This window comes from Embiotoca jacksoni, unplaced genomic scaffold (assembly GCF_022577435.1).
Source record: "Embiotoca jacksoni isolate LCO1_2020_lvr unplaced genomic scaffold, fEmbJac1.0.p SCAF_20, whole genome shotgun sequence".
In the NCBI taxonomy this organism is placed as follows: Eukaryota; Metazoa; Chordata; class Actinopteri; family Embiotocidae; genus Embiotoca; species Embiotoca jacksoni.
In genome coordinates this window covers 6,214,707-6,242,647 of record NW_027185341.1, presented here as the reverse complement: position 1 = coordinate 6,242,647, position 27,941 = coordinate 6,214,707, and the positions used below count along the sequence as shown (strand labels likewise).

At 41.4% G+C, this 27,941-nt stretch overlaps 3 protein-coding genes across 5 annotated transcripts; 2 read left to right on the top strand and 1 right to left on the bottom strand.

The window, feature by feature from the left end:
• Positions 1-514: 514 nt before the first annotated feature.
• Positions 515-13,324, top strand: ccz1 (CCZ1 homolog, vacuolar protein trafficking and biogenesis associated). Its single transcript, XM_069155958.1, has 17 exons — positions 515-665; positions 1,313-1,388; positions 1,486-1,582; positions 1,714-1,811; positions 2,070-2,163; positions 2,287-2,367; positions 2,450-2,497; positions 3,548-3,631; positions 4,329-4,504; positions 5,096-5,177; positions 5,593-5,654; positions 9,312-9,423; positions 9,707-9,740; positions 9,930-10,047; positions 11,568-11,726; positions 12,544-12,671; positions 12,789-13,324. Exons 2-17 carry the CDS (start codon positions 1,375-1,377, stop codon positions 12,842-12,844), a joined length of 1,443 nt encoding a protein of 480 aa, XP_069012059.1. The 5' UTR covers positions 515-665; positions 1,313-1,374; the 3' UTR covers positions 12,845-13,324.
• Positions 13,325-15,365: 2,041 nt separating this feature from the next.
• Positions 15,366-20,641, top strand: dlgap5 (discs, large (Drosophila) homolog-associated protein 5). Its single transcript, XM_069155954.1, has 18 exons — positions 15,366-15,607; positions 15,805-15,992; positions 16,186-16,263; positions 16,377-16,416; positions 16,506-16,592; positions 16,693-16,788; positions 16,925-16,999; positions 17,141-17,178; positions 17,280-17,536; positions 17,635-17,808; positions 17,910-17,998; positions 18,130-18,290; positions 18,370-18,471; positions 18,581-18,836; positions 18,961-19,595; positions 19,707-19,872; positions 20,200-20,243; positions 20,392-20,641. The coding sequence occupies exons 1-18, from the start codon at positions 15,370-15,372 to the stop codon at positions 20,500-20,502; spliced, it is 2,835 nt and encodes a 944-aa protein (XP_069012055.1). The 5' UTR covers positions 15,366-15,369; the 3' UTR covers positions 20,503-20,641.
• rsph10b (radial spoke head 10 homolog B) lies at positions 20,625-27,853 on the bottom strand. Of its 3 annotated transcripts, none has more exons than XM_069155955.1 (17): positions 27,578-27,853; positions 27,375-27,450; positions 26,956-27,024; positions 26,563-26,736; positions 26,401-26,486; positions 26,196-26,316; positions 25,117-25,293; positions 24,650-24,752; positions 24,430-24,527; positions 24,148-24,337; positions 23,898-24,006; positions 23,611-23,690; positions 23,173-23,321; positions 22,758-22,862; positions 22,446-22,616; positions 21,660-21,738; positions 20,625-21,394 (listed from the first exon to the last, which is right to left on the bottom strand). In XM_069155955.1, the coding sequence occupies exons 1-17, from the start codon at positions 27,730-27,732 to the stop codon at positions 21,204-21,206; spliced, it is 2,133 nt and encodes a 710-aa protein (XP_069012056.1). In that variant the 5' UTR covers positions 27,733-27,853; the 3' UTR covers positions 20,625-21,203. The 3 variants fall into 3 exon arrangements, with proteins under 3 accessions (XP_069012056.1, XP_069012058.1, XP_069012057.1); XM_069155957.1 differs by having other exon boundaries at positions 21,681-21,738; XM_069155956.1 differs by having other exon boundaries at positions 23,898-24,003.
• Positions 27,854-27,941: the final 88 nt, after the last annotated feature.

Here is a 27,941-nt window from a genome sequence, read left to right as displayed (position 1 = left end):
ATATTGCATTTTATATACAAAATTCAATATTTGATCCACCTAAAATCTGACAAATTATCTAATTATGGTATGTAGCATATCTTGACATAAAGGTATCCAAATACAACCACAAAATTATAGACACACACATGACTAACCAAAATGTGTTTAGAGATGAACATGGGTGCAGAATTTCTATGGAGTACTATCCCTAGCTCATCAATTAAGATATCCTTTTTTCAAGAATTTGAATGTAATATTAGATATTCAGGTGTTCTGTTTGTTTATTAGACATAAAATGTAAAGAGGAACTGACTGATAAATAAATCCAAAATAAAAGTAATACAAATGCTCAGACTTATCTTCTTAACTGAAAAAAATAACATCAACATCTGTCAAACACGTGTATTTTAAAACGTATGTTTACTCAGTTGGTCATTTAACGTCCAGACAAAATGTGTCATGTCCCCTTTAGGGACTAGGAACCTTCGTTTTGTTTGACAGCGGTTTTACACGAACAATTGGGCGTGTGAACGCCGCGCTGTCAAAACCAGGAAGTTAAGGATGTAAAGTGTAATGCGAGCGGCATCCCTTCTCATTGATCTCATTTCCTCATTTTATTTATTTTTATTTACACTATCCGAAGCCACGAAGCACCTGAACGTGTTGTGTTTATGCTCTGCAAGGTGAGTGTTGCCGTCGTGTTACTCAGTTTCCGGCTCGGTTCTGTGAGGCTAGTTCAGTTAGCCAGCTAGCTCCTCTGACTGACCGAACATCGGCTCCGTTTCTTCAGTTTCTAATAATGCACATAAATTTTAATTTTCTCTCAATAATCGTCTGACGACCCCTTTTAGATTCATCTGCTGTCTTTGGATATGAAACTGGATGTAAAGTAGTTCAAACCAGGTCCACCTGCAGCAGCTACCACAGTCACTGTCAATCATCTCATGACGTCATATATATATAATATGTCAATCAGAGGGAGCAAACCAGGACTTTGACTTTTATACTTTACCTACATTGTACTGCTGTATTTTGTTTTTTACTTCGATGGGATTTTGCATGCAGGACTTGAAGTATTTTTAAACTGCTGAATTGGTACTTTTACTTAAGTTCAGGATCTGAATACTTCTTCTACTACTGCTGAATTTATAGTATCTTGTTGATTCTGACATGGTTGCAAATTACAAATATAATTCGAGGTCGAAGCACCAACGGCGGTTGAAGCCTCTTGTGTCACGTTTATGACTGACTGTCATAATGACACCGATTATTCTGCTTCATAAGAGCTGTCATGCTACACTGTGTGATGTGCTTTTTATTCATTCTGCAGGAACGCGGCATGCTAACCAAACTATCTCTGGAGCAAAGGAAATCCAGACACAAGTGACACTAATGTTGATGATTAGGTAAAGATGATTCAAGGCTGATGTCGTGGTGAAATCCAGAGGTTTGCCAGCTGTTATCTGCTGATCAGCTCTCTCTCTCTGTGTGTGTCCGTCCCAGTCCCAGAATGGCCTCAGGAATGCAAGAGAAGCAGTACACCCCGTCTCTGCTCAACTTTTTCATTTACAACCCCACATTTGGGCCACGGGAAGGAGAGGTGAGCAGGACTGTTGGAGGAATAGTTCTCATGCACCTGTTTTACACCTGAATCAGCTGACTTCTTTCATCTAATTAGGAAAACAGCTATAATGGGGTATAAAGTTGCTAATACGGAGATTCTTGTTTCAGGAAGAGAAGAAGATCTTGTTTTACCACCCCAGCGATGTTGAGAAGAATGAGAAGATCCGAAATGTGGGCCTTTGTGAAGCCATTGTACAGTTCACCAGGTACTAATGTTAGAGGCAGAATATTACTACAGCAGCATGGGTGTGTTTATATTGGCTTCATTTGTCTTGCTGTGTTAAAGCAAACCAAAAGAAAAGTGTTGTTTCTTTGAGCTTGAGCTATAACAAAGCAAGGAAATGTTGCAATAAGTGGCCAGATGCACCCCGATACTTATCTAATGTCAGTGAGAACACAAAATGAGGAGCTGATCATCCTGTTTTGAATTTGTCTCTGTTTCATCAAAGTTTTCTTTGTTTCAGGACGTTCTGTCCAACAAAACCAGCTAAATCCCTGCACACACAGAAGAACCGGCAGTTTTTCTTTGAGCCTGAGGACAGTTTCTGGATAGTTATGGTATTTTAAATTACTCTTTCAGTATTTACTCTTTGTTAAGATTTTGTTAACTTTATTTGAAATGCAATTAAGCTTCACCTCTCTAATCCCTTTGTGTCTGATGTGTTTCCATCCATTCCTCAGGTGGTGCAAAACCCAATGGTCGAGAAACCAAACAAAGATGGTAAACCTCCCACAGTAGAATATCAGGAAGAGGAAATACTTGTGAGTACCGAGCGATACTATGTTGTAATATCTTCCTAGATTATTGACAGTATTACATTGTACTTACCTCTTGCCTTTCTAGGATACTGTTTATGGTGCAGTTGTAAGGCAGTGCTACAGTATGTACAAGGTGAGTTCCAGTATGCTTTATAATCTGTCATGTACAATATTTTTTGGCACATATATTTTTCTGCATTCGCAAACGCCTCCTTTCCTAAAAGTCATATAACAACACGCTATTATGAATACCATTGTTTTTCTTGACCCGCCCTGTGTAGCATTCAAGCACTTAGATTTGCCTGCGTGTTTTGCTCATGTAATGTCACTGTTATGCATTTAATGTAATATGAGTATCCATATGTCACTTAGTCAGGAGTCGTCAGTTTACTCATTGATAAAAAAAAATTAAAAAAAAGGGTCCTTTAAGCAGGGCTCTAGTATTTTTTACTGGGGAATACATGTATTCCTAAATGACAAAAATTAGGTGCACAGAGGAAAATGTTCAAGTCACACAGAGTGCATTAAACAATTTATTAGGGACATATTTATACTGCAAGCGTGCATGTACTCAGGGACACACATATGACCAAAATCACACATTGGTGATTTATATTATATAAATAAGGTCAAAACCCAGTATTTGGCAGGACTGTATGAAACATTAGAGGGATTTTAATTTGATACAAGAGCTTTTAATTTGAAACTGATACAGTCGCAGCATTCAGCCGACCAGTGGTGACTACATCAAGCAGTCAGTTAGAGACATTTGTGTTCATAGGACTAGCAAACCAGTGACGGAAATTAAATTACAGGTATGTGACGCGACTCTAAGACTGTCTTACCTCAAATATTTGATTGAGCAAAGATAAAAAATAACTGCCAGAACTAAAGACAGTAACAGTTTATGTACTAATGATTAGGTTCAGCCACGCTGCTGAATGATACCTGTGAGCTACCAGCTGGCTTCACCGATGGAAACATAGTAAAAAATAATCATTTGATGGATGGCAGAAAAAAAGCTTCGCGTCACATCTCTCAATGTCAACAGTTTCGCTATCTAATCCCAGCGCTTTAATGCTACGCAGGGCATGTCTAAACAAGAAAAGCAGTGGGCTGCACGGTGGGATTTCAGGCCTTTAAAAAGAATCATCTTGTAACAGTGGTTTTCTTCATGCTGCAGCTCTTCAATGGCACGTTTGTTAGAGCGATGGAAGCCGGCGGAGTGGAGCTGCTCATTCAGAAGCTTGAAAAGTTCTTCTACAGGGTAAAAATCTTCCACACGAGTCTATAAAATCTTTGTTGACATGTGTTTATTTTTTAGTTCATAATATGCCCGTCATATACAGAGCATGAATCATTTACATTTATGATCCCCACATAGTTGTTTATAAAAAAAATAAAAATTTAAAAAAAAAGCCTTCAAGTCTGTGTTTTCACAGCGGCTTGCCTCCGCTGATGATCTCCGGACGCGCTGTATGAGTGTGCTTGTTTCTTTGTAAGTCCTCGTGTTACTCTTGGAAGGCTGTGAGACGTTTGCAGCCACGCCTGATTTCTTGGTCGTTATGCGCCTTCATTAGCCGTCTTCGCTTCATGCCTCTGTCACCTCGCTGGAGCGGTGCAGCTCCCGGCACAGACATTAATGCAAAATGTTTTAAAAATGCATTTCTAATTAGGGAATACCCTTCTGAAGTTCACGCGGGCTTCCCCTCTCCACCTGTAACCTAAAGATGGAGAGAAAGGGAGATGCTTATCAGAGGTTGAATGTCAGTGATTCTCTGCCTCGGGGTGACGCGAGCGTCTCCACAGAGTGTCAGTCAAAGAGTTTCTTATACCGCTCTCTTTATTGCGCTGTAAGCAAGCACTTGTCGGCAGGTAAACTAACCCCTTTCTCCTTTGTGTGCGTGTGCGTGTGTGTGTGTGTGTGCGTGTGTGTGTGCGTGTGTTCACGGTGGGGTTTCCAGTATCTGCAGACTCTCCACTTGCAATCCTGCGACCTGCTGGATGTATTTGGAGGCATCAGCTTCTTCCCACTGGACAAGATGACCTACCTGAAGATCCAGTCCTTTGTTAACCGAGTGGAGGAGAGCCTCAGTCTGATCAAATACACGGCCTTCCTCTACAATGACCAGCTCATCTGGTACGGACATGTTGAAACTGTGTGTGCTTGTCACTTCTAATAAATCCGTCATATTTGACAGCTCTCCCAGCCAGACACAACCCTATTTGCAACTCGTGTAAGATCCCAGCGCTCATTGGCATCTGCAAACACACAGAGGCATGCTGGGTAAACAGAGGTGGACCGCCAAACCTCTTCGCGGTGTACGTGACATGGCTCTTGCCTTTAATTGCCAGCCGCCCGGTTCGGTGTGTGCGCACGGGGCAGGAATCACACTATAGCTAATGAAATGACTTGAGAACAGTGTGATCTTTCAACGTGAACTGACAAGAGACAAGCAGGAAAGAGCTGTTTAATTACGGTCCAAATTAAATGGCTGCATTGTGCGCTCTGCTCGGGAGGATTCATTGTAGCACATTGCTCAACAATAATTACTACCAGCAGACACTTTGTTTTAACATCTGGCAGCAGATGATGCATAACACAGTTTACAGCAGAGGAGACTGGAAAATACATAACTAGACATTTCTTTATTTCTTTTTTTTTTATGCATTTGTTAATCTGTTTTGGAGGCATAAAAGTGTAACTCTGTCATCATGGCTGTGTCTGCAGGAGCGGCCTTGAACAAGACGACATGAGGATCCTGTACAAGTATCTGACCACCTCGCTGTTCCCCAGACACTCTGAACCAGAGGTAGGTGGGAAGGGAAGGACGAAGCGAATACCTGTTTGGAGGTTTAAAAGAAACAAAGGGCAACGGAGAAAAGATCAAAGAAGGATTTTTGTATGGGATGTTGAAAAGAGGGTCACTGATATCCTCTGCTCTAAGAAAATCATTACATAGTGTGATATTTCCTGAGAAATATGTGCTGCTAATGCTAATCTACAATAAATAGATGTAGTTTATTTGATTAAACTCTGCATTCCTGGCTCTGTGTGTTTGTTTTGTGCCGCTTTGGCCAAACATGGATAAACACCGAAGGTGTTGGTTTCAACACTTGGTCATAATCTTGAACTTTAACACCACATGGATCATATTAAATACAAGAGTGCAATGCACACATTTTAACTTGTACTGATCTTCCTCATTTTCTCTTTTCTCATCTTAGTTGGCGGGCAGGGACTCTCCACTGAGGCCAGAAGTTGCGGGAAATCTGTTACACTATGGGAGGTGAGTCCCTGATTTCATCCGTGTGCCTGTTTTTTTATGCCTTCGCGCTGGTAATAGCGATACCTGGAGGCATTATGTTTTCAGATTGGCCGCCCTTTCGTTTTGGGGGTCAAAGGTCAACATCACTTTGACCCCAGTTCACATTCACATAACACCTGAGGAACGCTTGAATGGAATTTCTTTAAATGTGTTACAATCATTCACTTGACCTCAAGGATGAACTGATGAGGTCAAAGTTCAAGGTCACATTGGCCTCACGTCGTTCTCATCCATCCGTCCTGTTGTCATGACTGCAATATTTCAAGAAGGCCTTGAGGGACTTTCTCATCCCCCGGTTGTCCATCGAGAAATTGTGATGATTTTAGCGGCTGTGGCTCAGATGGCAGAGCGGGTTGTCCACTAATCGAAATGTTGGCGGTTCGAGCCCTGGTTCCTCCTGTCCACATGCGGAATTGCTTCTGATGGCAGCTCTGCACCATTGGTGTGTGAATGTATTCATGATGGCGAGCACCTTGCATGGCACCTCTATTAGTGTGTGAATGGGAAACAGGGTAAAGGACTTTGAGACCGCTAAGGTGATGAAGTGCTATATAAGTGCAAACCATTCACCATTTACCATCTTCTGCGCGGTCAACAACATTTGCAACAGCATCTATATGAGTTCAGACAGATACGCATGTATACGACAACTTGAGTGGTCAGCGGAGGCAGACAACCGCGAAGCGGTAATTCTAGTCTTTTACTGTAGACATGATTTTAAGTCAGTTTTAGGTCCGAAAGATTTAATTAAAATCATAAGCCTGTTAGACCAGCCAATAATACTTGTTTCAGGCAAGCATGCCTGGATGAACTGCAGCAGGTCACATTAGGGAAAAAGGCAAAAAGGACATTTTGTAGAGCGGACTTAATACAGAATTGTCCACTGTGTGCTGATCCTGGTTCATTACTGCATGCTGTTATTTGATTCATATCCAAATCAGGTTTTAATCCCATGTATTGTCTTAAAGGGCTTCCCCATACAACCTGTACATGTGTTCAGGTTGTGTACATGTGAGCCTGATGACCTGGGTTCAAACCCACACAGAGAATGTGATGTCATCAGCCTGCTTTCTTCTTCTCTAGTGTTTTTAAATGTAAACAGACAGGGGGAAAAAAGGAGAAGAAGTGGAACTCTGCAGCCAGACATCAAAGGAAGAATTCCATTCTATGTGTATTGTGACATCATCAGGGCACTGTATAAGCCCCGCCCATCTGATCAGGCAGCCAGTTCATTGTAATTGTCTATCAGCAAGTCACAGCACTGTGAAGAAAAGCAACACGCCCCGACCACCTGTACAGACATCTGTTCAACGACAAGCCACAATTCCAAGGACCATTTCTGTGATTCCACTCACTGAAAAAATGTCCAATCCGAAGCCAAGATACAACAGGTTCAAGCAGGAGAGAGTACACAGCCAAGACAACTACATGGAGCGTAATATGTTCCTTCAGCAAGTCAGCTTGCTCAATGAGCTGTTGGAAAAGGAAAGTGCCAACTGCTTGGCTGAAAAGTCCAAGGCCACCCAACTTTCGGAGGAGCTGAATGAAACAAGGACCCAGCTGGAGAAACAAAAAACGCTGAAGGATATGTACATCAACAGAGGCAAAGAAACAAAGAAGGAGCTGGAGAGGCTGGAGAAGTACTCTCAAAAGAAAACTCTCAGCAGCGCCAAGATTGCTGCGCGGGTGAACACAAGCACCAAGCGCAAGAAGAAGGCTGACTTGCAGGAAGACTATGAGGAGCTGCAGGTGGCTTATGAAGTCCTCCAGGAAGAGCATTCAAGTGAACTACAGGCGTTGAACAACAAATGTGAGGCTCTCAAAAACCAAATGGAGGAGGTCAAGGTTTCGTACCAGGAGATGAGCCAGAAGTATGGAAATGAAGTCTTCGCACTAAAGCAGCAAAATTGCTTCCTTCTTCAAGAGCTCAAGACAAAGACACAGTGTCACAGGACCAACAGATCATCAAAGACCTGAGAGCTGAACAAGACGCCGTCTGTCAGAAGATGGCCCAGGACGTCGCAGTGCTGCAACACACTTCCTCCCAGAAGCTGTGTTACAGCTGGACTGGATCATTTCTACTCATTTTAAACTGCATGAATAAAATAAACTCTGAAACAAACATATATCTGTTTGAATTTACATTATACATGAAATAAGATATTATGATGAATATATTGTTTTTATATATGTATATTAATAACTGCTTACCTTTTCTTGTTTTCTTCATTGTGCCCTCTGCAGAGGTTCGGTTAATGGAGTAATGACATTATTGGGCCAAGTTGTCTCAGACATGTCAAAAAGCACAATTAATTTGTGCACGAGTGTTTGGACATGGATGTTTGTCTGTGTAGCAGATGAGATAAAGCGGTGACTCCCTTAGCTAACGCATTATAGTGTTAGAGCAGAGGTTGAGTATTTCTGCAGCCTTTGGGGGGAAAAAAAACACTCTATTCTGCTTCAGTGTACATATATGTATATATGTGATCAGAGAAAGTTTGTTTCAGTGCTGTTGGCTATCTGATCCAACTTCTGTCCGCATGCTTTTTGAAGTAGCTGGTGTTTTGAAGGTGATGTGGAGCTGCAGCAGAAGTCTGATAACTGGTGTCCTGTCATGGGACAGGAAGCACTGAGAAACACACTGAGATGACTTTGTTCAGAGCAGAAGTTGCAGTAAACTAAATTATAGAGGGCTGAAGATAGTCTAAAAATAAATCTGTGTTTGCAAAACTACACAAGAAGCACATGTCGTTTCCTTCAAGTGGTTCCACTCGATATTAAATGGCATCCTAAAAATCCTCTGTGTAAACAGTGTGACAGTGAATCCTTTGTTCAGTTTGTGGCCTTTATAATCATGAAGTAATGAGGGCTGAAGAACATTTGGTCTGTTTTAGAACTGAGGAAATTCACCTCTCTGAGTGCTTTTTGATTAAAGTGAGAAAGTCTTGATTAGATGTGGTTTAGCTCACTTGCTTCGATCCATTTCCTGGTGTGATTAATATAACATAAAACCTGACTTCCCTGCAATTCGCTGTGAATATTCAGTATCTCATGAAGCTGAGAGCTGAAAAGATATGCTTAAGAGGAAGATCAGAAAATAAGGTGGCAGTGATAAACGAATACTTGTATTTTTTCTTTACCAACATGTCAAACGTTCATTGGATCCAGCTTCTCTTTTAGTAGTATTTGATTAATATTCAGTGACAATGAATTGAGTATATTCGGGTTGTGGATTGTTGGTGAAACTAAATATGACATCTGAACAAAGCACCTTGGGTTCAGGGGAAATGATGGTGAACATTTAATATTTTGTTTTAGGTGTTTTATAGATCATGAATCACGTATTATAGAAAATAAGAAGATTAATTGCTAATGAAAATCGTTGCTGTTCCTCCTCCTATCTCCTGCGTGTGGATGTACTCAGCCAGCAGAGCTTTAAGCTAAACTCTAATGACACTATCAGGACTTGACAATTTCATTTCCTGCAGTCTACTGGCTCTTTATTTTACAGCAGGACTGTTTTTCGGGGACCCAGCGATCCTCGACATTTTCAGTCCTGACTTTTACATCCATTCTGTGAATATTAACCCGGCCGCCCTGTCATTTGTCATCTCTCAGGTTTTTGACAGGACCGACCAATCTTAAAGATCCGGAGGCCAAATTCCGATTTCCAAAAATATTTGTCACCACAGAAGACGGCTACGAGGAGCTGCATCTGATAGTTTACAAGGTACGGTGGAGTAAACACATGGGTGTGTTTTTAATGTATTAAAATAATGAGCGAGCTCATATTTTCAGAGGATTCTCCTCATCTGTGATCGTTGGACTTGATATCTTGTTTATGAACAGTAGATTTAGGATGAGAAACTCCGCTGCTCTATCAAATGATATGGACCTTTGGGATTTGAAAGCTGTATTTTAAAATGATGAAATAAAATATATCCCACGGTGCCTATCATCACATGAATGTCATTTCTAACCTGTTTAACCTGCTCTGACCTGCTCGTTTCCAGGCTATGAGCGCTGCAGCGTGTTTTATGATCAGTGGTAAGTGTATATCCACCCACTTCATTCACTTCAACTTTCATTGCCCTTTTCCGACTGATTTCTTAAAACTGCTTTGAGTATTTGATGGTATTTTTGGCCATGTTGCTGCTTATATAAAGCCAAAATATAACTTTTTTTTTTTTTTTTTACCTCATCATGTCCCATAACGGTTGACTTTCTTCTCTCCAGCCTCTGTAGAGCTCACGAGGGAGCTCTGCGAGCAGCTGGACGGCCTGGTCGGCCCTCAGCTTACTTTGCTGGCATCTGATATATGTGAACAGTTCACAATCAACCGCAGGATATCTGGGTGAGTTGAGAATCATGATGCACTCGCCACCACTTGGTGACTCCATGATTGGGAGCGTCACGACAGCCTCACAGTATGAAGTCATGCTGTGCTACTGGTGCACAGTGTCATCTTGATTTCCTTAGTTTAAATACAGGTGCATACAACCATGAGCAAATTACACATTTTGTTGATTTCATGAGTGAAAAGAAGCAAATACGATGCCTGCAGATGACTTTAAAATGAGCCAATGCAGCAAATGATGATTAAATCATGGTAATGTTTTTTCTGTGGACTTATCACTTATGTAATTGTTTATTTCAGCATTGTCTGTAATACGGAAAAATATGGTTGATACACTATTATAACTGAAATTCATTCATTCAAAATCAGCAAAGAAGAAACCAGTAAATCAGATGGACTGTTTTAAAGTGAGCTTAAATGTAATTGCAAGGCAGCCAGCAGATGATGAAACTTATAAGTAATCAATTAAACCTTATGATCAGTAAGCACTGTATAAATGCTACACTGTGAGGGACATTTTATGTGTTTGTCTCACATTGTTTTTACTGTGTGTCCTTGGTGATGCCAGTATCCATGTTGTTTGTCACTGGCTTGCAGTCGGTCCTTTGTATTACCTCTACCTGGCTGGCAGTGCTACACGACACTCTAATATCACTGGATATCATCATGGCACTACTTAGGGGTAACTCAAGCAGTGCAGCTTTAAAGACTGGCATCCCGGTCGGCACTCCTTTAACCCCGGCACTTAGCTTCAGATACGTCCCGGCCTGTAATCCAAGACTGGGCCCAGACTATTTGATGGGCTCCTTTTTAATCACCCTAGTGAAGAATCCACTGAATTAATAATGCCGTCCCAAATTCCTCAGCTGGCGCTCAGGTCTGTGTCCTGATTTGCCCCGGTAGAACAGTAAATAATTACACACGTCACAAATAAAAAAATCTGTTATATTTGAATACACTGACACGCATGTTCAGAGATGCAATCGCAGTGCTGTTGTCAGGTCAGCTGTGGTCATAACTGTGTCCTCAGCCTGCCTTAACATGGGTGGACAGCACAGTACAGTGGGCTTTAATCAAAATGTACAACTTTTCTTTTGTTGGATGTTATCATCCAAAGGGATTTGGATTACTGTATCACGTATGTGGAGAATAAAATGCCCTAGAGAGACCCGAGCTCTTTATGCTCACATTGTTATTTTCTAGACAGAAACCACAGATTCAACTGAAGTATTCAAATGCAGAAGCAAGAAGTTTCTTTTCACCAGATCTGCTAATAATTGTTCTATCCGCCTCTTCGGCTGCTTTTATGGACAAAACAAATGAGAACAACACCTCGCAGAACCCGTCAGTGTCACCTTAACATCCTGAATCCCTGTTTGTCACAAGCACCGGCTGAAATAACTGCAGAGGATTATGTAACCCCAAAAGTGACTGAAAATGTTGCGTATACTTTTATCCTCAGACGAACTTTATGTCCAGTCATTCATTCATGTATCTGCATGCTTTCATGTTTTCAGGCCAGAGAAGGAGCCCCAGTTTAAGTTCATCTACTTTAACCACATGAACTTGGCGGAGAAGAGCACCATCCACATGAGGAAGACGGCCAGCGTCTGTCTCACCTCCGTCCATCCCGACCTCATGAAGATCCTGGGAGACATCAACTGTGACTTTGCCAGGTACAGCAGAGAACACGTGCGCTGTTAAACTGGATTCATCTTTACTTTAGTACCTCCAGACATTTGTGTTTTTTTTTTTCTTTTTTTCTAGTAAACAGCCACAAATCGGCTTTGCAGCATTGCTGGCCTTCCGATTACAAACCAAAGAGTAGATCGAAATGATTTGTTTTGGTTAAGGAGACTTAACCTTTGAGGTCCATGTCAGTTAAAGGGACAATGTCATAAATGGAGCACAACAGCAGCAACAGTGTTGTCAGATCCCGAGTTTCACCACAGCTATGTCATTTTCTTCCACAGTATGATGCCCATGGGACGGTTGTATATTCAATGTGATGAGTAGTCATGAGACCGGAGTCATGTGTGTGACAGTTCCAGTTCCAGTCTGTGGGACTCGGAGTGCCACCACCATTCATAGCGTTTATTTCGGTATCAATATCACTTCCTCTTTTTGTGCAGATGTTATGTAGCTGGTCATCCTGAAGTGCTATTTATGTATTTAAATATTAGATATCAATGTAATTAAAAACTAGATATTTATCTATTTAAATACTGAATACAATTTTAGGGGATTTGCATGCGGTTCTCAGTATTTGTTTATAATAAGAATTCTTTTTTTTGTATTTCTAATAAGAATTTTATTAATGTCTGATGTTTGCCTTAAAAACAAACAATTACGACTTTAAATGACATTTTATGGTCTGCATAGTTTTATGCTCTTAACGGTATTGTTGCAGATTCAACACACATGCAGAAGAAAGCAAAAGACCTACTTTATGTGACAGTTGCCTTCATTAGTTGTTTTTGTTTCGTCACGCAGGGTTGATGAAGATGAGGAAATCATCGTTAAAGCTATGACAGACTACTGGGTAGTCGGCAAGAAGTCAGACCAGAGAGAACTGTACGTGATCCTGAATCAGAAGAACGCCAATCTGATCGAAGTGAACGGTACGTCTCCGACGCCTGACAGTCAGTAAAGTTACATCATTCCCACCAGAACAGACGATCTGCTCTGACACTTCACCTCCAATTAATGCACCCTTTATCTTTTTTTTCCTACTGCAGAGGAAGTGAAGAGGCTTTGTGCGACGCAGTTCAACAACATATTCTTCTTGGACTGAAGGAGCGGACAGATAGAGACTGTTTCACAACACTAAAAACTGTCAGTGTTGCAGGGTATCATGACAGCATCAGCGTAATGCAATAATTGCATTGTAAAATAAAAAAATATATAATAATAAAACCCTTTCTCACCAAGGTTTTTTTATTTAACCTATATAAATTGTAATTTTTCTCTTGTAATTAAGTGTAAAAAAAAAAAAGAAAAAAAAAAGAAGATTTGGACTGTACATGTACTTTACTTTCTTTTATTTTCTTTGTACATACCTGTAGGATTTGATCATTTCCTTTCAGATTACAATTTGTTCAAGCGGTTTTTTGGGGTTTTTTTAATGACCACATCATGACAATGTCTCAAATTAATGGAATTTACCGACATGCAGAGTAGTTTACTCCGGTTTTATTTGATGATCAGTGATAGTTTGAAGATGTCATCATGTCATAACTGCCCTAACGTCAAAATAAATTGAAATGTAATTTTACTTAGTGTATAAAATGTCTTTTTTTTTTTCTTATAAATGTCTATTTTAGTATAGATACACAACCATCAGTAAAGGGTTTTGGAAAATCTACCACATATCAGTAATCATATATTGCTGAAGTTTGTGGGATACATTTTCAGATCATAAGAGTATAAATAGACACGTGTACTTTAATATATGAAGAAGTCATCAGGTGTGGCTGAGTCTCCACCTATCAGATGCAGTAAGTATCTTGAGATGTTAATTGCTTATGTGTAGCCTGTTTTTGTAAATGCTATTTTAAAAGAAGGCTTTGTGTCATAAAAACTTAATTACAATTATCTTTAAAATAGGCAGACAGTCAGAGGGCCTCATTTATTTACCTGCACTGAACTGGAAGGCCAACGATAATAGATAGCTACTGTTTCAGGGTCCTTGTTGTAAATGTTGTGAGGGAGCACAGAAGTTCTTGCACCAGTGCTTCTCTAATCTTGTGGAATGTGTGTTTGACAGGAAGTCTACAGTTACTACCAAAATAAGATAATCTCTTTGGCACCAGGTCAACGAGTATCTGGTTGATCCTGACTTTGAATAACTGTTAAAACAGAATGAAGTACAGGGAGAAAAAAACTGAAAATGTTAAAGAATATAGTGTATATCAGGAATACTATGCAAAATCTAATTGTATTGCTAATAATCAGTCACTAATAAGTTCTTTTTGTATTTTAAAGCAGAAAAAAGGGTAAATTTGCAGAATTAAAAGACACATTCACAGTATTAGGGGAAATATTTAATTATTTGAGGACTTAAAACCATGATAAAAACTAAAATATCCAAAACTTAGGTTTATTATTTCCCCTACAGTTAAAAATGTGTTTAGGTCATTTAAAAAAAAAAAATGTATAACCAGGTAATTGGACATCTTTTTAACATTACACAAATTATTATTCATTGCAGAATATTTATATATTTACGAACTTGTCTGAAGGCAATCTTTAAGTTTACACTTCACACTCCAGACAAGCGCGTGGCATTGTGTGCGTGTACGGCAGTTGTTACACCATTAAAACAGTCTGGAGAAGAAGAATAAAACAACCAATCACAGACCACCGTTCCTGTTTGACTGGCAGCCAATCAGCGTCCCTGTAGACGTATTTCAAACTCTCACCCGCCATGATTGTTGTGTTTTTTAAGTTGTTCTGCGTGTGTTCGTTGAGCTGTTAGGTTGTTGGTCTCTTTTTTTTTTGAAGTCTCGCCCTCCAAAAAAAAAAAATCGTAGTTTTTTTTTTTTAATAAGAACTTTTTGTTGTTGAAAATACAAGGTAAGATGGATGTGGAGTCATATGTTGTGTATCCAGGGAAGGCCGTTGGTTGTTAACGTCCGTGGCCTCCTGTGAAAAGTCGGTGTGGAGTTTAGCTGCTCTGCTCTCCTGTGAAAAATAGCAGTAATTTCACTTGCTACCGTTTTCACTAGTAGTGTTATTTAGGTGCTTTAATGTTCTTTTACTGAGGTGTGTGGTTTGTGTAGGGTTATTTTTTTTTTAACTTTTATTCGTCAACAGTTCGCTAACTTAAGTCGCAGATAAATCTCCCAGCACAGAAATGAAGATCAATTTATTGCACGACTCTAAGCAAGGCAATATATTGTGATTTTTGTATAATATTGTTAAGAAAACTGTCATAGTATACACTGTATGTCGGACACAAATTTTTGCTTGTAAACTATTAATTAAAAATCAATATAGTGTTTTTGAGCATTGATGCAATATTTAAACAAAACATAACGCGATACTGGAGTGTGTTGAAATTTTTGTACACCCTTACCGCAAGTGTTAGTGAAATCACCATCCTGCCAACAGTTTGTTGACATGTATGTAGTTGTTGTCATTTAATGGAAGATACAGAAAAAGGAAGAAAACAGTAGAGTTTACGTACTTGATCAAAAGTGTCTTGTTTCATGTTATTTTTTTAGAGTCTTTTCACATTCATTTCTAATTTTTGTGCCAATTAGCTGATCCAGTGTTTTCTGTGCCTCTTCCTAATCCAGGAACTCCAGATACCTGAACATGGAGTCTCGGTTTTCTCACCTGCGGCAGCGGGACACCAGTGTGTCCATGCTGAGGGTAAAAATGTCCCGCAGAAGGTCTCAGACCCAAAAGGAGAATCGAGAACGGGCTTTGAACACGCGTCGGCAGCTCGAGAAGCTTCCAGAGCTGGAGATGTCGTCCATGGATGCCTCCATTGCTGTGGCCAACATCTCGATCATTCAGGAGAAGATGCAGAACGATGCAAAACCTGTTAAAAGTAAGGCTTCACTTTCTATCGCGGCTACAACTGAACCCGAGTACCCTGTGCACATGTACAGCGACGCACCTACAGCGATAACGCTTCATTTGAATACTTGGCATCTCTTTTCACTGCTTGAAAATGCACGTTGTGTTCTGTGATCACCAGGCTGCTCTGCCTTGTGTGCCCTCTGACCCACACCTGTTTGTCTACAGTTGCAGCGAGAGAAGAGAGAGTGAAACAGCTCGAGCGCTGGAAAGAGCGAAAGGCTCTTGAGAAGGAGAAGGAAAAGAGAGAAAGGGAGCGTAAAGGAGTGTTTAAGACTGGCCTGTATCATCCAAAGGACACCGTTACTGTCGCCTCACTGCCTGTTTTCCCAGCTGCCTCAGCCAGAGGGAAGGAGGTGAGAGAGGACTCATCAAAAGACAATTTACAGTATTACAAATGTGTCTGTGAATTACACCTGTTTTTATTAGTTCCTTTTGAGATGTGATTACATGAGTGACAACGGTGGGATAGCTCTTTGTGTTTGGGAAAAGTTGTGCTGACACACAGTTCTGCAGTGATCCAACATGTGATGTTTGCTTGTCTTTCAGAAAAAGGTGAACGCGGCTCCATACCAGAGCACCAGAGTCACCCGTTCAATGAAACAACAGCAGCAGCAAGTGCAGAAGGTAGTATTTTCTCTTAGATCTTCAACATTGTTCTCAATGTGTTCCCATGTTATCCCCCTAAACACTAATACACACGGTGATACATTGTTTTCCTTTTGGAAAAATGTCTACAGCCTCTGAAGGTACAGGATCCAAACACTGGCGCAAAGAAAGGTAAATTAGCTGCATGTCCCTTTTATTTAAAACATCGCGTGTGATCAAGTACAGCTCAGTGCGTCTTAAACTTCCCTGTCTTCCTTTAGTACAACCTGCTGTGGAAAGATCAACCAGGACCCGGGTGGCTGCTGTCAAACCAGCACCAGCTCCGACCAAGACCAAAGTTTGGACAGGTAACCTGTAAACTATAACTGTGTCGTGTCGGTTTCACCGTATTGCGTTTCTGCATTTGCATCTCAGTCTGTGTCTCTGTGTCACGCCATCCGACCACAGAGCCTGCCGTACGAACTCTGTCGACCAGATCTGCCAACAGGCATCCTGAAACAGCAGCTCCTGTGGTGAAAGACAAACCGAAGGACAAGGCTGCAGGTACGCACCGAGCCAAGGCCCCAGATTCTTTTGGTTTTATTTGGTTTGTCTCCGTCTGAGAAATGATTTGGCATAGAAACTGCAAAAAAAAAACAACACCGTTGGACATATTTTAAACGTCTCTCCTCACCTGCAGGTGTAAGAACCACGAGGAGCAGAGCTATTGTTAACCCTGTGGCCCCCCCGTCTGGTGAAGAAAAGGAATGTGAAGGTATACAATGACAAAATAACACGCACAATGTCGGTGACTGTTGATTCATTTTACTTTTCTCTCGTGAACTTCAACCGCTGGTTTAATTTCTCGCACCTTTTTTTTTTTTTTTTTTTTTTGCGTCTTTCCTTTGACATCCAGTAAATGTCAGCAACACCCTCCACCCCGCTGTCCCCGAGGTGAGCACCGCTGCGAGTGTCGCACACACGACACGCTAAACCTGTGATTAAGTTTTTAGTGACTTGTCCATCAATACGTTTGCTGGTTCTGTGTGGTGCAGGAGCCCGAGCGGAAGGAGACTCGGATACAGGAGCCAGAGATCAAACCTCCCAGCCCGACACCCTGCTCCGAGGAGGAAGACATGGTGGTGGACCAGGCTGCGGCGGAGGCAGCTCCTGCCGTGGATCCCGCTGAGCCTCTTTCCTCTTTATCTTCATTTGCTCCGCAAGGTTTTGTCTTCCAGGCTCCTGTTGGTCTTTCGACCATCAAGTTCGAGCCTCTCACTCCTCGCTCAGCAGACGCCTTCCTCACACCGAGGTGTGTTTGTTTCCCCTGTTGTTTGTTTAAAGTTTTTGTTGCATCGAGATTGAAGTTGTTTCTGATCTAAATACAATGCTGTGACTCTTCCTACTCAGCCCCAGCTTCAACCTTCCTCCTGCCCCTGTGTTCAGTGTCGAGCCTGAATCTGAGCCGAGCAAACCCTCTCCCTCTAAATCCCCTCACCGCTCTCCTCCTCGTACGTCTCCCACCGCAGCACCTCCAGCTCCAGGCAGCCCCCTGGACTCAAACCATGATGTCCCGTACTTCAGGTGGCAAACTCGTTTTTTTTTGTCATCTATTGTTTCGTTTTAATAATTATTTGTGTTAATGCCTTGTTTTTAAATGCGTTTCTTTTTTGTAAATGATCCAGATCAGAGATTACCAACGAGTCGGACAGACTGAGTTCTCAGTGTGTCCACTGGGAGCCTAAAGTGGAGGATGAGTCCATCCCAGAAGAGAGTGAGTGCATCTTCTCTACCAATGGCAGAGTGACATCTTGGAGAGTGGTGGTCGTCCTATTAGTGGAAATGAGACACGATTTCCTGACTGAATATTGTAATTCAGTGTCATTCTGGCTCTTGTCTGTGCAGTGAGAGACCGCATGCGTACAGCAGTCGGCCAAGCGAGGCTGTTGATGAAAGAGCGCTTTAAACAGTTCGGCGGTCTGGTGGACGACTGTGAGCTCGGCCGAGGGGAGAAGATCACCACCTGCACCGACTTGCAGGGGTTCTGGGACATGGTTTATTACCAGGTGAGTGCTTCATAGGAGACGGACAACATTGTGTTTCTGACATGAAACGGGTGACGCTAGAACTTTTGACATCTTTCAGGTCGAGGATGTTAACAAGAAGTTTGATGCTCTGAAAGAAGCAGAGAGCCGAGGCTGGGTGGAGGAGCACAAACCCCCACCTCGACAGAAGAAAGTAGTGAAGGTGAAGACTCTTAATTTCATCTTTGTTTCATTAACAAAACAAAACGGCCAGGTTTTTCTATTCTTTTTTTTTTCTCCTCATATTTCTATTTGTCTTATCCTTTTGACAGAAACCGTCAGCTGCAGCTGCAAAGCCAACAGGAACCAAAGCAGCAGCCAAGTCTCGTCTGGCTGCCGTGAAAGCAGCCATGAAAGCCAGACAGCAGGCAGCCGAGGCAGAGAAAGAAGCCAAAGACGCTGATAACACTGAGGGCGACCCCGCCCTGAGCTCTCAGGAACCACAACCCCAAGCAGGAGCCGGAACGGCAGACACAGTGGTGTTCGATGGAGGCTTCTTCCAGGTGGAGAGTCCAGCTAAACCATCAGGTGAGGGACGGACAAATATTTAACAAAGGTCTTGCTTTTTATGTCATGTGTCGGTGCTTTTTCTTGCTGCTTGAGCTGTAACATTTGTCCTAACAGCCATGTTGACGACTTGTTGTGGCCGTAGGTTCAGTCAGGAGATCCAGCTGTCTGAGTGCTGCTGTGCTGCCTCAGGTCTCTCCCTGCTCCACCTACCTCTCACCCAGAAGAGTCACTCGACGTTCGCTTGCACCGGCCCAGACTCCTGTTCACGTCCAGGCCTCTCCTGCTCAGCTCCTCCACACTCCCTCACACCGCCGCCTGACCCTCGAACAAACCCCCGCACCAAAGTCTCAGCGTGGCACTCCTCAGCCGTCCCAGGACAGAAAGCACCCCATAAACGTCTCTCTTCGTTTCTCACCTGTCAAGGAAGGGTTTTCCGATGACAGCCAACCCGAGGGAAGCTCTGCACAACACTCAGACACACGGGAAGACACCGAGTCTGTTCCTGAACTGGGCGCGACCGTACATTTGCTTCCAACCATTTCTGTCGTCGGGGAGCACGACAAACCAGCTGAAGCCGGCGATGTTGACCTCCCCCTCTCTCCGAGACTTTCCCTCTCTCCATGCAAAACACTCCCTGCTGAGCCCTCAGCAGCCCTGAGCTTCATGCTGTCACCCTGTTTAACTCCCAGCCAGCCTCCCATCTCCTCTCCTGCTGCACAAGGCCCAGTAGAGACCCAACAGTCAGTGTGTCAAACACCAGACAGCTCAGTCATTGAGGTAAACCATGTTTCAGGCTGTTTCTGCATTTTAAAACTCTTTGCCTCATAGGATGACTGTTTCTTCTTCTTCTGGCTCTGCAATGAACGAATGATTCACTTGTAATTCTAGGAAATTTCCGGGTTGGACATCGAGTTTTACCTACAGCCTTCGCAGAGATGCAGTCTGTCACCGAGGGAGGCAGTTGCCACGGAGACATTGTCACCCATGGAGGTAGATGTAGAGATGGAGAGTCCCAGAGGTCAACCTGAGGAGCTGCTTAGTCAGCAAGAACCAGGTATGACTGATGCCAATAGGTACTGTGAATGCATGGTTTTATACCTCAACATTAATTGATGTTAAAGCTGCAGTAGGCAGGATTTCTATATTGATTTTTTTTTTTTTAAAGTGAACAAACTAGATTATTATATTGAATAAATTTGAATTGTGATTCTTTTAAACGTGTTATTTTATTTTTTCTTTAATAAATTAGTAATCCTCAAATCTCAGGCCTGCAGATTGCAACTTTAAGATATAATCTTGTTCTCGTTGTTTGGGAGGGAATAACCACACTGTCACAAATTGCCTTGTTGTTTACTCACTCTCATGCTCACTGTCACCACAGCACTGCCAGCGGTGTCTTCGGTGTTTACTCTTCAGTCACCACAGGTCAAAGTTTTTCCACTCTTCATTTCTTTACTTCTAAATGTTGTCTGTTACACATACATGGAACGATAAACTAGACTCTTGATTCTTATAATTGATTTCCTCCTCATCTCTGAATGTTCTTACCGAGTTGTCTTTGTGTAATCTTTAGGTCCAGACAGCAGAGTCTGCTCTGCTGCTCTTCACCCCGGAGCTGAAGGACCGGATACGCCAGTCTGTCTGTCCGAATGACCTCATGGTCTTCACCCCTCCTAACATGTAGAGTGTCTTTAAAACTGTATTAACCACCTCTGTTGCTTCCCTTTTCTTTTTTTTTTTTAAAGAAAATATATGAGTGATTACCAGAAAATCTTTTTGTCTCACAACAATTTTGAATTAAAGTTTCAGTTACAACCAGGAAATGGCCAGTGCTCCTCCTTTTACAGCTTTACACGCAATCATTTTATCACTGACTGTATTATTGTTTTTCAGTCTGTGGGGATAGTGCAGCTCCAGAACAGTCCGTTTCATCCTTCTCCTAACGCCTCTTCTAGCTGCAACACAACACGGAGCACTACACAGTTTACGGCACAAACATGTTAAACAACGAAGGAGCAGTAGAATGATTCTGTCCTTTTGGTGGAGACAGTCCACATCAAGGAGCGGTGGTGAAACTATAATGAAACCAATGGGCAGAGAAAGCATTATGCTCAGTATGGCTGGAAATCCCAATTCAAATTTTAATAGATTTAATACAATTTAATAGAAGTTGGTTTGTTAAAATTGTCCTCCGGTGGAAGTACAACCATCCTTTTACCCAGTCAAATCTCGACGAGTAATGATACACAACATAAATGTTAAAACACTGAGCAAGCCACAGATTTTAAAATACTCTAACCTGACCCAATAAAAATGAATAAACTCAGCTGGGAATTGGGATAAGATTACTGTACTACCTGGCTCTTTGTCTGGAGCAATCTACCTCTATGCCTCACTGCGGAGTTTCTTTTCTCTCATGTTTGTGGTCACTGACTGATGATGGTCAAACGCTGGGAAGAAAAAGTGGTTGAAGAATTTCTGAAGTATCTGGGTCCTGAGCTGCAGTTCATTGTCTTTGGCCTCCATTTCACTGGTTTGTACAGACTTTCCTTCACCTCTACGCTCCTCTGTGAGCTCTACAGGAAATGAAAAATGTTAAAAGAAAAAAAGAATTTAGCTTAAACATTAGCCAGTTTATTATGAGTTAAGAAATAATTTCTGATAATGATCTGAATGTCTCTTGTCCATCTGAAGTCTATTTGTCAGTGCAATGAATTTAATGTATTTTAACTTTCTGAACATGACACATACACACTACACAAGTCCTTTTCAATTCTACCATTATACATACATGTATGTATGTGCAAGTACATATAACACATGTAAAGCAACAAGCCAAACCTGCAGATTGAGATGTCTCACCGACTTTAGTGTTGATATCTTGTTGATTCAACACATCCTGAAGAGTAGAACTTCCCGCCTATAAGACATGATGATATGTTATGTCAGTCAGTCATGATGCCAACTTCATTGGGTATTTTATTTGTTTCAACAGCAACACTGGAAATGCAGTTGTCTTTTCCATCGTTTCATATACAGATGGAGGTATGATTTTTAAAGTATGGCGGTATATTGCTGAAAAGACAGATCAGTATTGTGTTTTAACATAAATCCTTTATTGTTAGAACAAGATGTTTTCTACTATATAACATATTTACATGTTATAATGACGCACAAACGTAGCATGTTTTAACTAAAATATTTCTTGTTATAAGAAAATTATTACTATTTATCACATAATTTAAATGCTTCTCGTTATAACTTGATAATTTATATTTTTCGTTTGACATGGTAAGATTCTGCTGTTACTGAGCATGCTGGATGCTATTCTGATAAGTAGGTGTACATTACAAAGGATTTTAAAATGCATGGGGCTGTGAAATAGTAGCATATGTTCAGCCCTAATCATCAATTTCTGTGTTTTTTTGTTTGTTTGTTATTTTTAATGCTAGATTGCCTGCTTGCCAACCGCTTTGCCCCTGGAGCTGCAACGTGGGTAGAAAAAAAACGATAAATTCCTTCACATTTTGCTTTCCTCTGTTATTATAATATGAACATTATGCTGGAACAACGACTTTACACAGAAGGGATAATAATGGTCATCAGAGGTTTGAGAAAGTGCCTGACCGACTGAAAAGAGCTGCTTGTAGTCAGCACGGTTTTCTCGCTGTCCTCCACCTCCGCTGGCTCGCTCCCGGCCTCCATGTCAGACCTGGAAAGGAGCCGGCCCCTCTCCACCTGCTGACATTTCACTACTGCAGAGCCCAGAAGTACCTCAAAAAACTCCAGGAATGTAATCTGCAGCAGAGAGAGCGGGATAACAACCACAGTGCAACAGAGGAAGGGGGTGGGGGGGGACTGTATCAAAAAGGGTTGATGGATAAATTCTAATCTTTCAATTGGCTGCGGAAAGTGATGGTACGAACATGACAGGCGAACCTCCATATTCAGACAGGAAGACGGGGTGTTGGAGTCGCAGCTCTCTGCAGTGATGATCTCCAGCAACCTCAATGTGGTCAGCTTACGGTCCAACATACAGAGATCCTGGTAAGGGTTACAAAGCATGAATCAACACAGTGTTTTTAAATATGAAGGAAATGTTTTTATGACATGTTGGTTAGTGAGTAAGACTGCTGTTGATGCTAATAAGCTATGCATGTAGTAAATTCTTCCACCTATTCTCAAATGCTTTTTCATGCAAACTAAATGTGCTCTTCAATTTGTAACATTGTTACAAAATCACTCCGAACTGGGCAGCTTTGTAGTTGTGTTACAGAAAACTGTTATCAGAAATTGAATTCATTACTTCTATGCAGCAGATAAAAATGAGGTTAGCAGTTGCTCTTGTGTGAACCTTGAACGCCCACAGCAGGTGTCGGTAGGTCACGGCCCGGTCGGATCGGGGGGGTGGGTTCACCCTGCGCAAAGCCTGATAGACTTCCCAGGACCTCTTCATATAGCTCATAGCCACCACTGCAACATCCGGCTGCCTAAACAGGAAGCCTGCATCAACACAGCTGTAGTTATTGAGCGCAGCTATTACTGCACCAGACAGAGCTAAGCAACGGTCAGTTTCAGTGTGTGTATAATCTCAGACAAAACATGCAAAAACACCAGACAAGCAGGAACCTGCAAACTCCTACTTGACGGAAATATTTGCAGGAATTTCTTTTTCATTCACTTTTTTTTGTCACTTTTTCTTTAGCTCAAAATCTTACAACGGTAATACATATTTGGTTTGGTACCTATTATGTGTGTGCATACATTTCCACTTGTAATATACCGTCAGTACCTTTTACATTCTTAGCATTCGGGAGGATGTTGTCTGTTATCAGTTTGGATAAGCAGGCAGCCACAATGTTCTTTTGTGTCCTGTAAATAGAGGAGAAAAGTTGTTTCTCAACTCAAAATGAGTTATCAAGGATAAAAGAAAAGTTCATATAAAAACTGTCCCATTATACCGTGAGCACATTATGTTTTTCAGAGTGTAAACACGGAAACTCAAAGGTCGCTGGTTTGAGAAACTTCCATGACCCTTCAACTCGTAAAATCTTGTCAAAGGTAAAAATGTGTCCGTACGCCATGTCTTTGCTGTAGATGTGGTAGGCCACGATCACAAGACAGCTGAGGAATCTACAGAACAGCATGGAGCTGAAGGGACAATGAATCTCTGCTGATTTAGAATCTTCTGAAACACAAAGAGAGGGAAAAGCTTTCAACAGAGTCCAAGCCTCCAAAAATACTGAAGCTCTCAGTGTCCTGTCCTCTGTATGAGAGATGGATAAAATACATGTAAGTAGGAGAGATGGAGAACGGCAGTCCCCCTCACCTTTTATTAAATGGTCTATCTGTATCAGAGAAATGCCGTGACGATGGATGTTGCAGTCTTTGAACAGGCGCCAGAGCTGCAGGCGGGACAGCAGGAAGGTGTTATCTGGCGTGTGGGCGTGGCCAAGTCTGCTGTAGAAACTATAGATAGACCTCAGCTCCACGTCCTGCCTCAGCACCACAAACTCCACCTGTGACACATGAGCCAACAGCATCAGGTTATGAACATGGAAGAAAATAAGGAAATGGGGAAACAATTTTACACGGTGAAGCAACACCTGACCTGTTTGCGCTCTGTGTCGTGGTTTCTCTCTGGGATTTTGTCCAGAACACATTCAATGTTCAGAGCCATGTCTGGTCCTAGTACAGATGAGTCACTATCTGACAGAGGTTATATACCAGAAAAAAGATAGAAAAGGATTTCAAACTGTAACATTGATAATGATTCCCTTGATGCAGGCTGAGCATTTTGAATATACCTACAAATACTGTTGTTTTTTTACCAAGAGGCCAGAGAGCTCTGTTTCCATCCACGCTGGCTGTCTTCATCTGATTGTCCACAAACTCTCCTTCAAATACACGCCCATCCATGAAGGTAAATTTACCCTTTGAACCACATAGTACAGACGTTCTTGGAATTATACATTTGTTAAATAAAAATTCAGGAAAGTCAATGAAAAGAGTGAGGATTTCATCTTGATGCATAATGTACATAAATAGATGGGCTCTTCCTTAAGCATCAATCATTTTTTTACTAGAATAAGTTTTTCTGAATGCAAAAAATTCACTGCAGCACAGTTCCTTAAAGTCAATAACGGGCTGTGACTCTGAAATGAACCTAATATGAAATTACAGCTGCTCTTAAAGTCATCTTCTGCTATTTATGATACATATTCAAAGCACTAATAAAAACGTATCATATTAATGCAACCAGGTGTGAGTGAGGGGAAATACTGTATCACTGTTTAACCTGCCCATGTTTTCCATCATTCTTCCATTGCCCTTCGTAGATGGCCCCGCCAGCATAGTGAAAGGTTCCCTGTCCGTGCCTCTGACCCTGAACGAAATCCCCCTCGTACTGATTGTTCTGGGAATACTGGGATCCATCCACCCGCCTCAAGAGCCACACATGTGTGCCTCGTCCATGCTGCCAGAGAAGAGATCAAGTTAGTCACATAAAATCTAGTGTGAGACACGACAGGTGAACGGGGTAAAGATTTTAACGAATAGATATCACCATGAAACTTCCACAGTTAATTCATTATATTGAGGCAATTATTTTAGTTTTCTGATATTTCTGTATCTATCTTATTTATGTGCAAATTTGCATACATTTCTATAACAGATATCTGAACTTTGGCTAAAGCTAGGTTTAAAAATCTTGTTGGATTTTGATGACATATATTAATGTAAATCGTTTTTACAACGTGTTTTTTGAATCCTTTTTATCACTTGATAAATCAGAAAATACTGTCAAAAAGCCATGAAAAAACGTTTTTTGACACATTTTTAATAATAAAATGATACATAGATATGGTTATAGATTATATATGTACAAAGTCCTATGTAAAAACTTTCCTAGTATGGATAGGAATAAAACTGGTTTAGTTCATGTAACTGCTGCTGAAGTGGAGATTTGTGGCTTAGAGTATGAGGAAAAATTCATTTTGAGAAAGACGTCATGTATAATTAAAGGTATTTCTCTCAAAATTAGTATTTTCTCAGATTCTGATCCAGAAGGACTTCTGGATCTGGATCCACTTGGGCAGCACTTTCAAACAGCAAACTCTCAGTTTTATCCGTATTTAGGTATGTTCTGAAGGTTTTTACAGAGGGATATGTTCATTAAAATCATTTAGATAACATTTTATATGCTAACTTTTTGTGACTTTAGGAGAAATCTATGAAAAATTGACCAGTGTCTTGGATTAAGTGTTACAGCAGTGTCTTCCAGATATATGCAAACTTCTAGGTATGTTGTTGCTCCTGAGTCTGGGAGAGGGCTACGACAATACTACAGGATAACTTGCTATATGGTTACTTTCATACCTGGACTCCATCCAGCCATTGCCCGACATACTGCTGTCCCAGTTCCAGCCACCTCATCCTGCCCTCTCCATGTCTTAGGTTGTTCCTCCACTCACCAGAGTAAACATTACCAGAGGGGTAGCTGTGAAGACACGCGTGTAATCTCTGAGCATTTCAAATGCAACTACAGCCTAAAGATGAGAAGATATATGTACTCCATACATACCATCTCTCTCCCCATCCCTCTTTGTTGTTCTTCACCCAATCTCCTTTGTACCAGGAGGTCTTATCCTCGTTGTAATACACCGTACCCTAACACAGAATATAACCAATCAAAAAGAGACAGAACACTTTAAAAAGAAAACAACTAGAAATTAAGGGGTCATACCTTTCCGTGCCTCTTGCCCTGATACCATTGCCCTCTGTAAAACACACCGGTCTTGGCACACTTGTAGGTTCCCGTCCCGTGTCGTATACCATTGTAGACTTCGCCCTGATAGGAGCTGCCGTCCGGCCAGGTGTAGGTGCCCCGTCCAATGATCATATTGCACACAAATTCTCCCTGTTGGATAAGAAACTTAGACTCACTTCAACATTTTGTTGAGCACATTTATTCCCCCCCTTACATATTGTATTTCATCTTTATTTTACTTTTCTCAGCTCCATTGATATCTAGGATACACGTTTAGAAATGCTACATACACATGGGTTATTGTAAAGAAAGGTTCCTTCAAATTTAAGTTCATTATAGTCATCACAAAATATCATTAATGTACCCTACCTCATATTTCAGTCCGGCTGCCTGTGTGAAGACACCAGGACCATCCATAAGTCCTTTGGAAAACATGCCCTTCACAAAAAAAAATTAAAAACATGGCAAAATGTATTTATTTTGCATGAGCCAATAACATTTGGAGTAAGGATAGACCACATTGAATCTTTTGCTGATATCAGATATTTTCCAACACATTTCTCCTTTACCTAACTGCAGAGAACATCAGTAGTTTAAAGAAATATATTTCTTGATAGTTTGATGGAGCTTCAACATCACTGCTAACTGAAACACCTTTGCAGCAGTTTGAAATATTTTAACCACTGAAGGTCACGTTTGAAAGCGTTCATTCATGCATTACAGTATGCAATTTCTACACTTGTAATATAGTCATTTTTCCAAATGGTTTTGAAATGTGGTATCAACACCTTGTACGTGTGGCCTTCTTGAAACCAAACCACACCTTCTCCATGAAACTTTCCATCACAGGTGTCTCCCCTGTACCTGTCGGTGAAACAGCAAGATTCAGCCTTTCACAGGAAACTCATTCTGAACCAGATTTAAGGAAACTATCGGTCGCTAATAAGTGTAACTAACTTCATCTAAGCGAATTAATGGTATGAGTGATGACCTCTGTACAACCAAGCTCCAAAGCGCGGGGAGTTTATAGACGCCGTCATCCCCGTCTGGAAGGTACCGCGGGTTGTTTTCGTCCACATCCGCCGAGTTTAAAGTAGAGCAGCTCACGAGCTTTCCGCTTTCTCTTTCTCCCGCCGTCTTTGACATCTCTGCGACTCCGCGCGTATTTATGTTTTCCCCCGTTCAACAATTTTTTTGTACCCCTGTTTTATTTCTTTCTTTGCCCTTTTGTCGTTTTGTCGCTAATGTTTCCCTCCCAGGCTAGATTCGTCTCCATGGTAACGGCGAAGGATGCTTACAAGTACGGCAGCCTTACTAAGACAAAAAAAGCTAAACGCAGTGCACCACTAACCCGT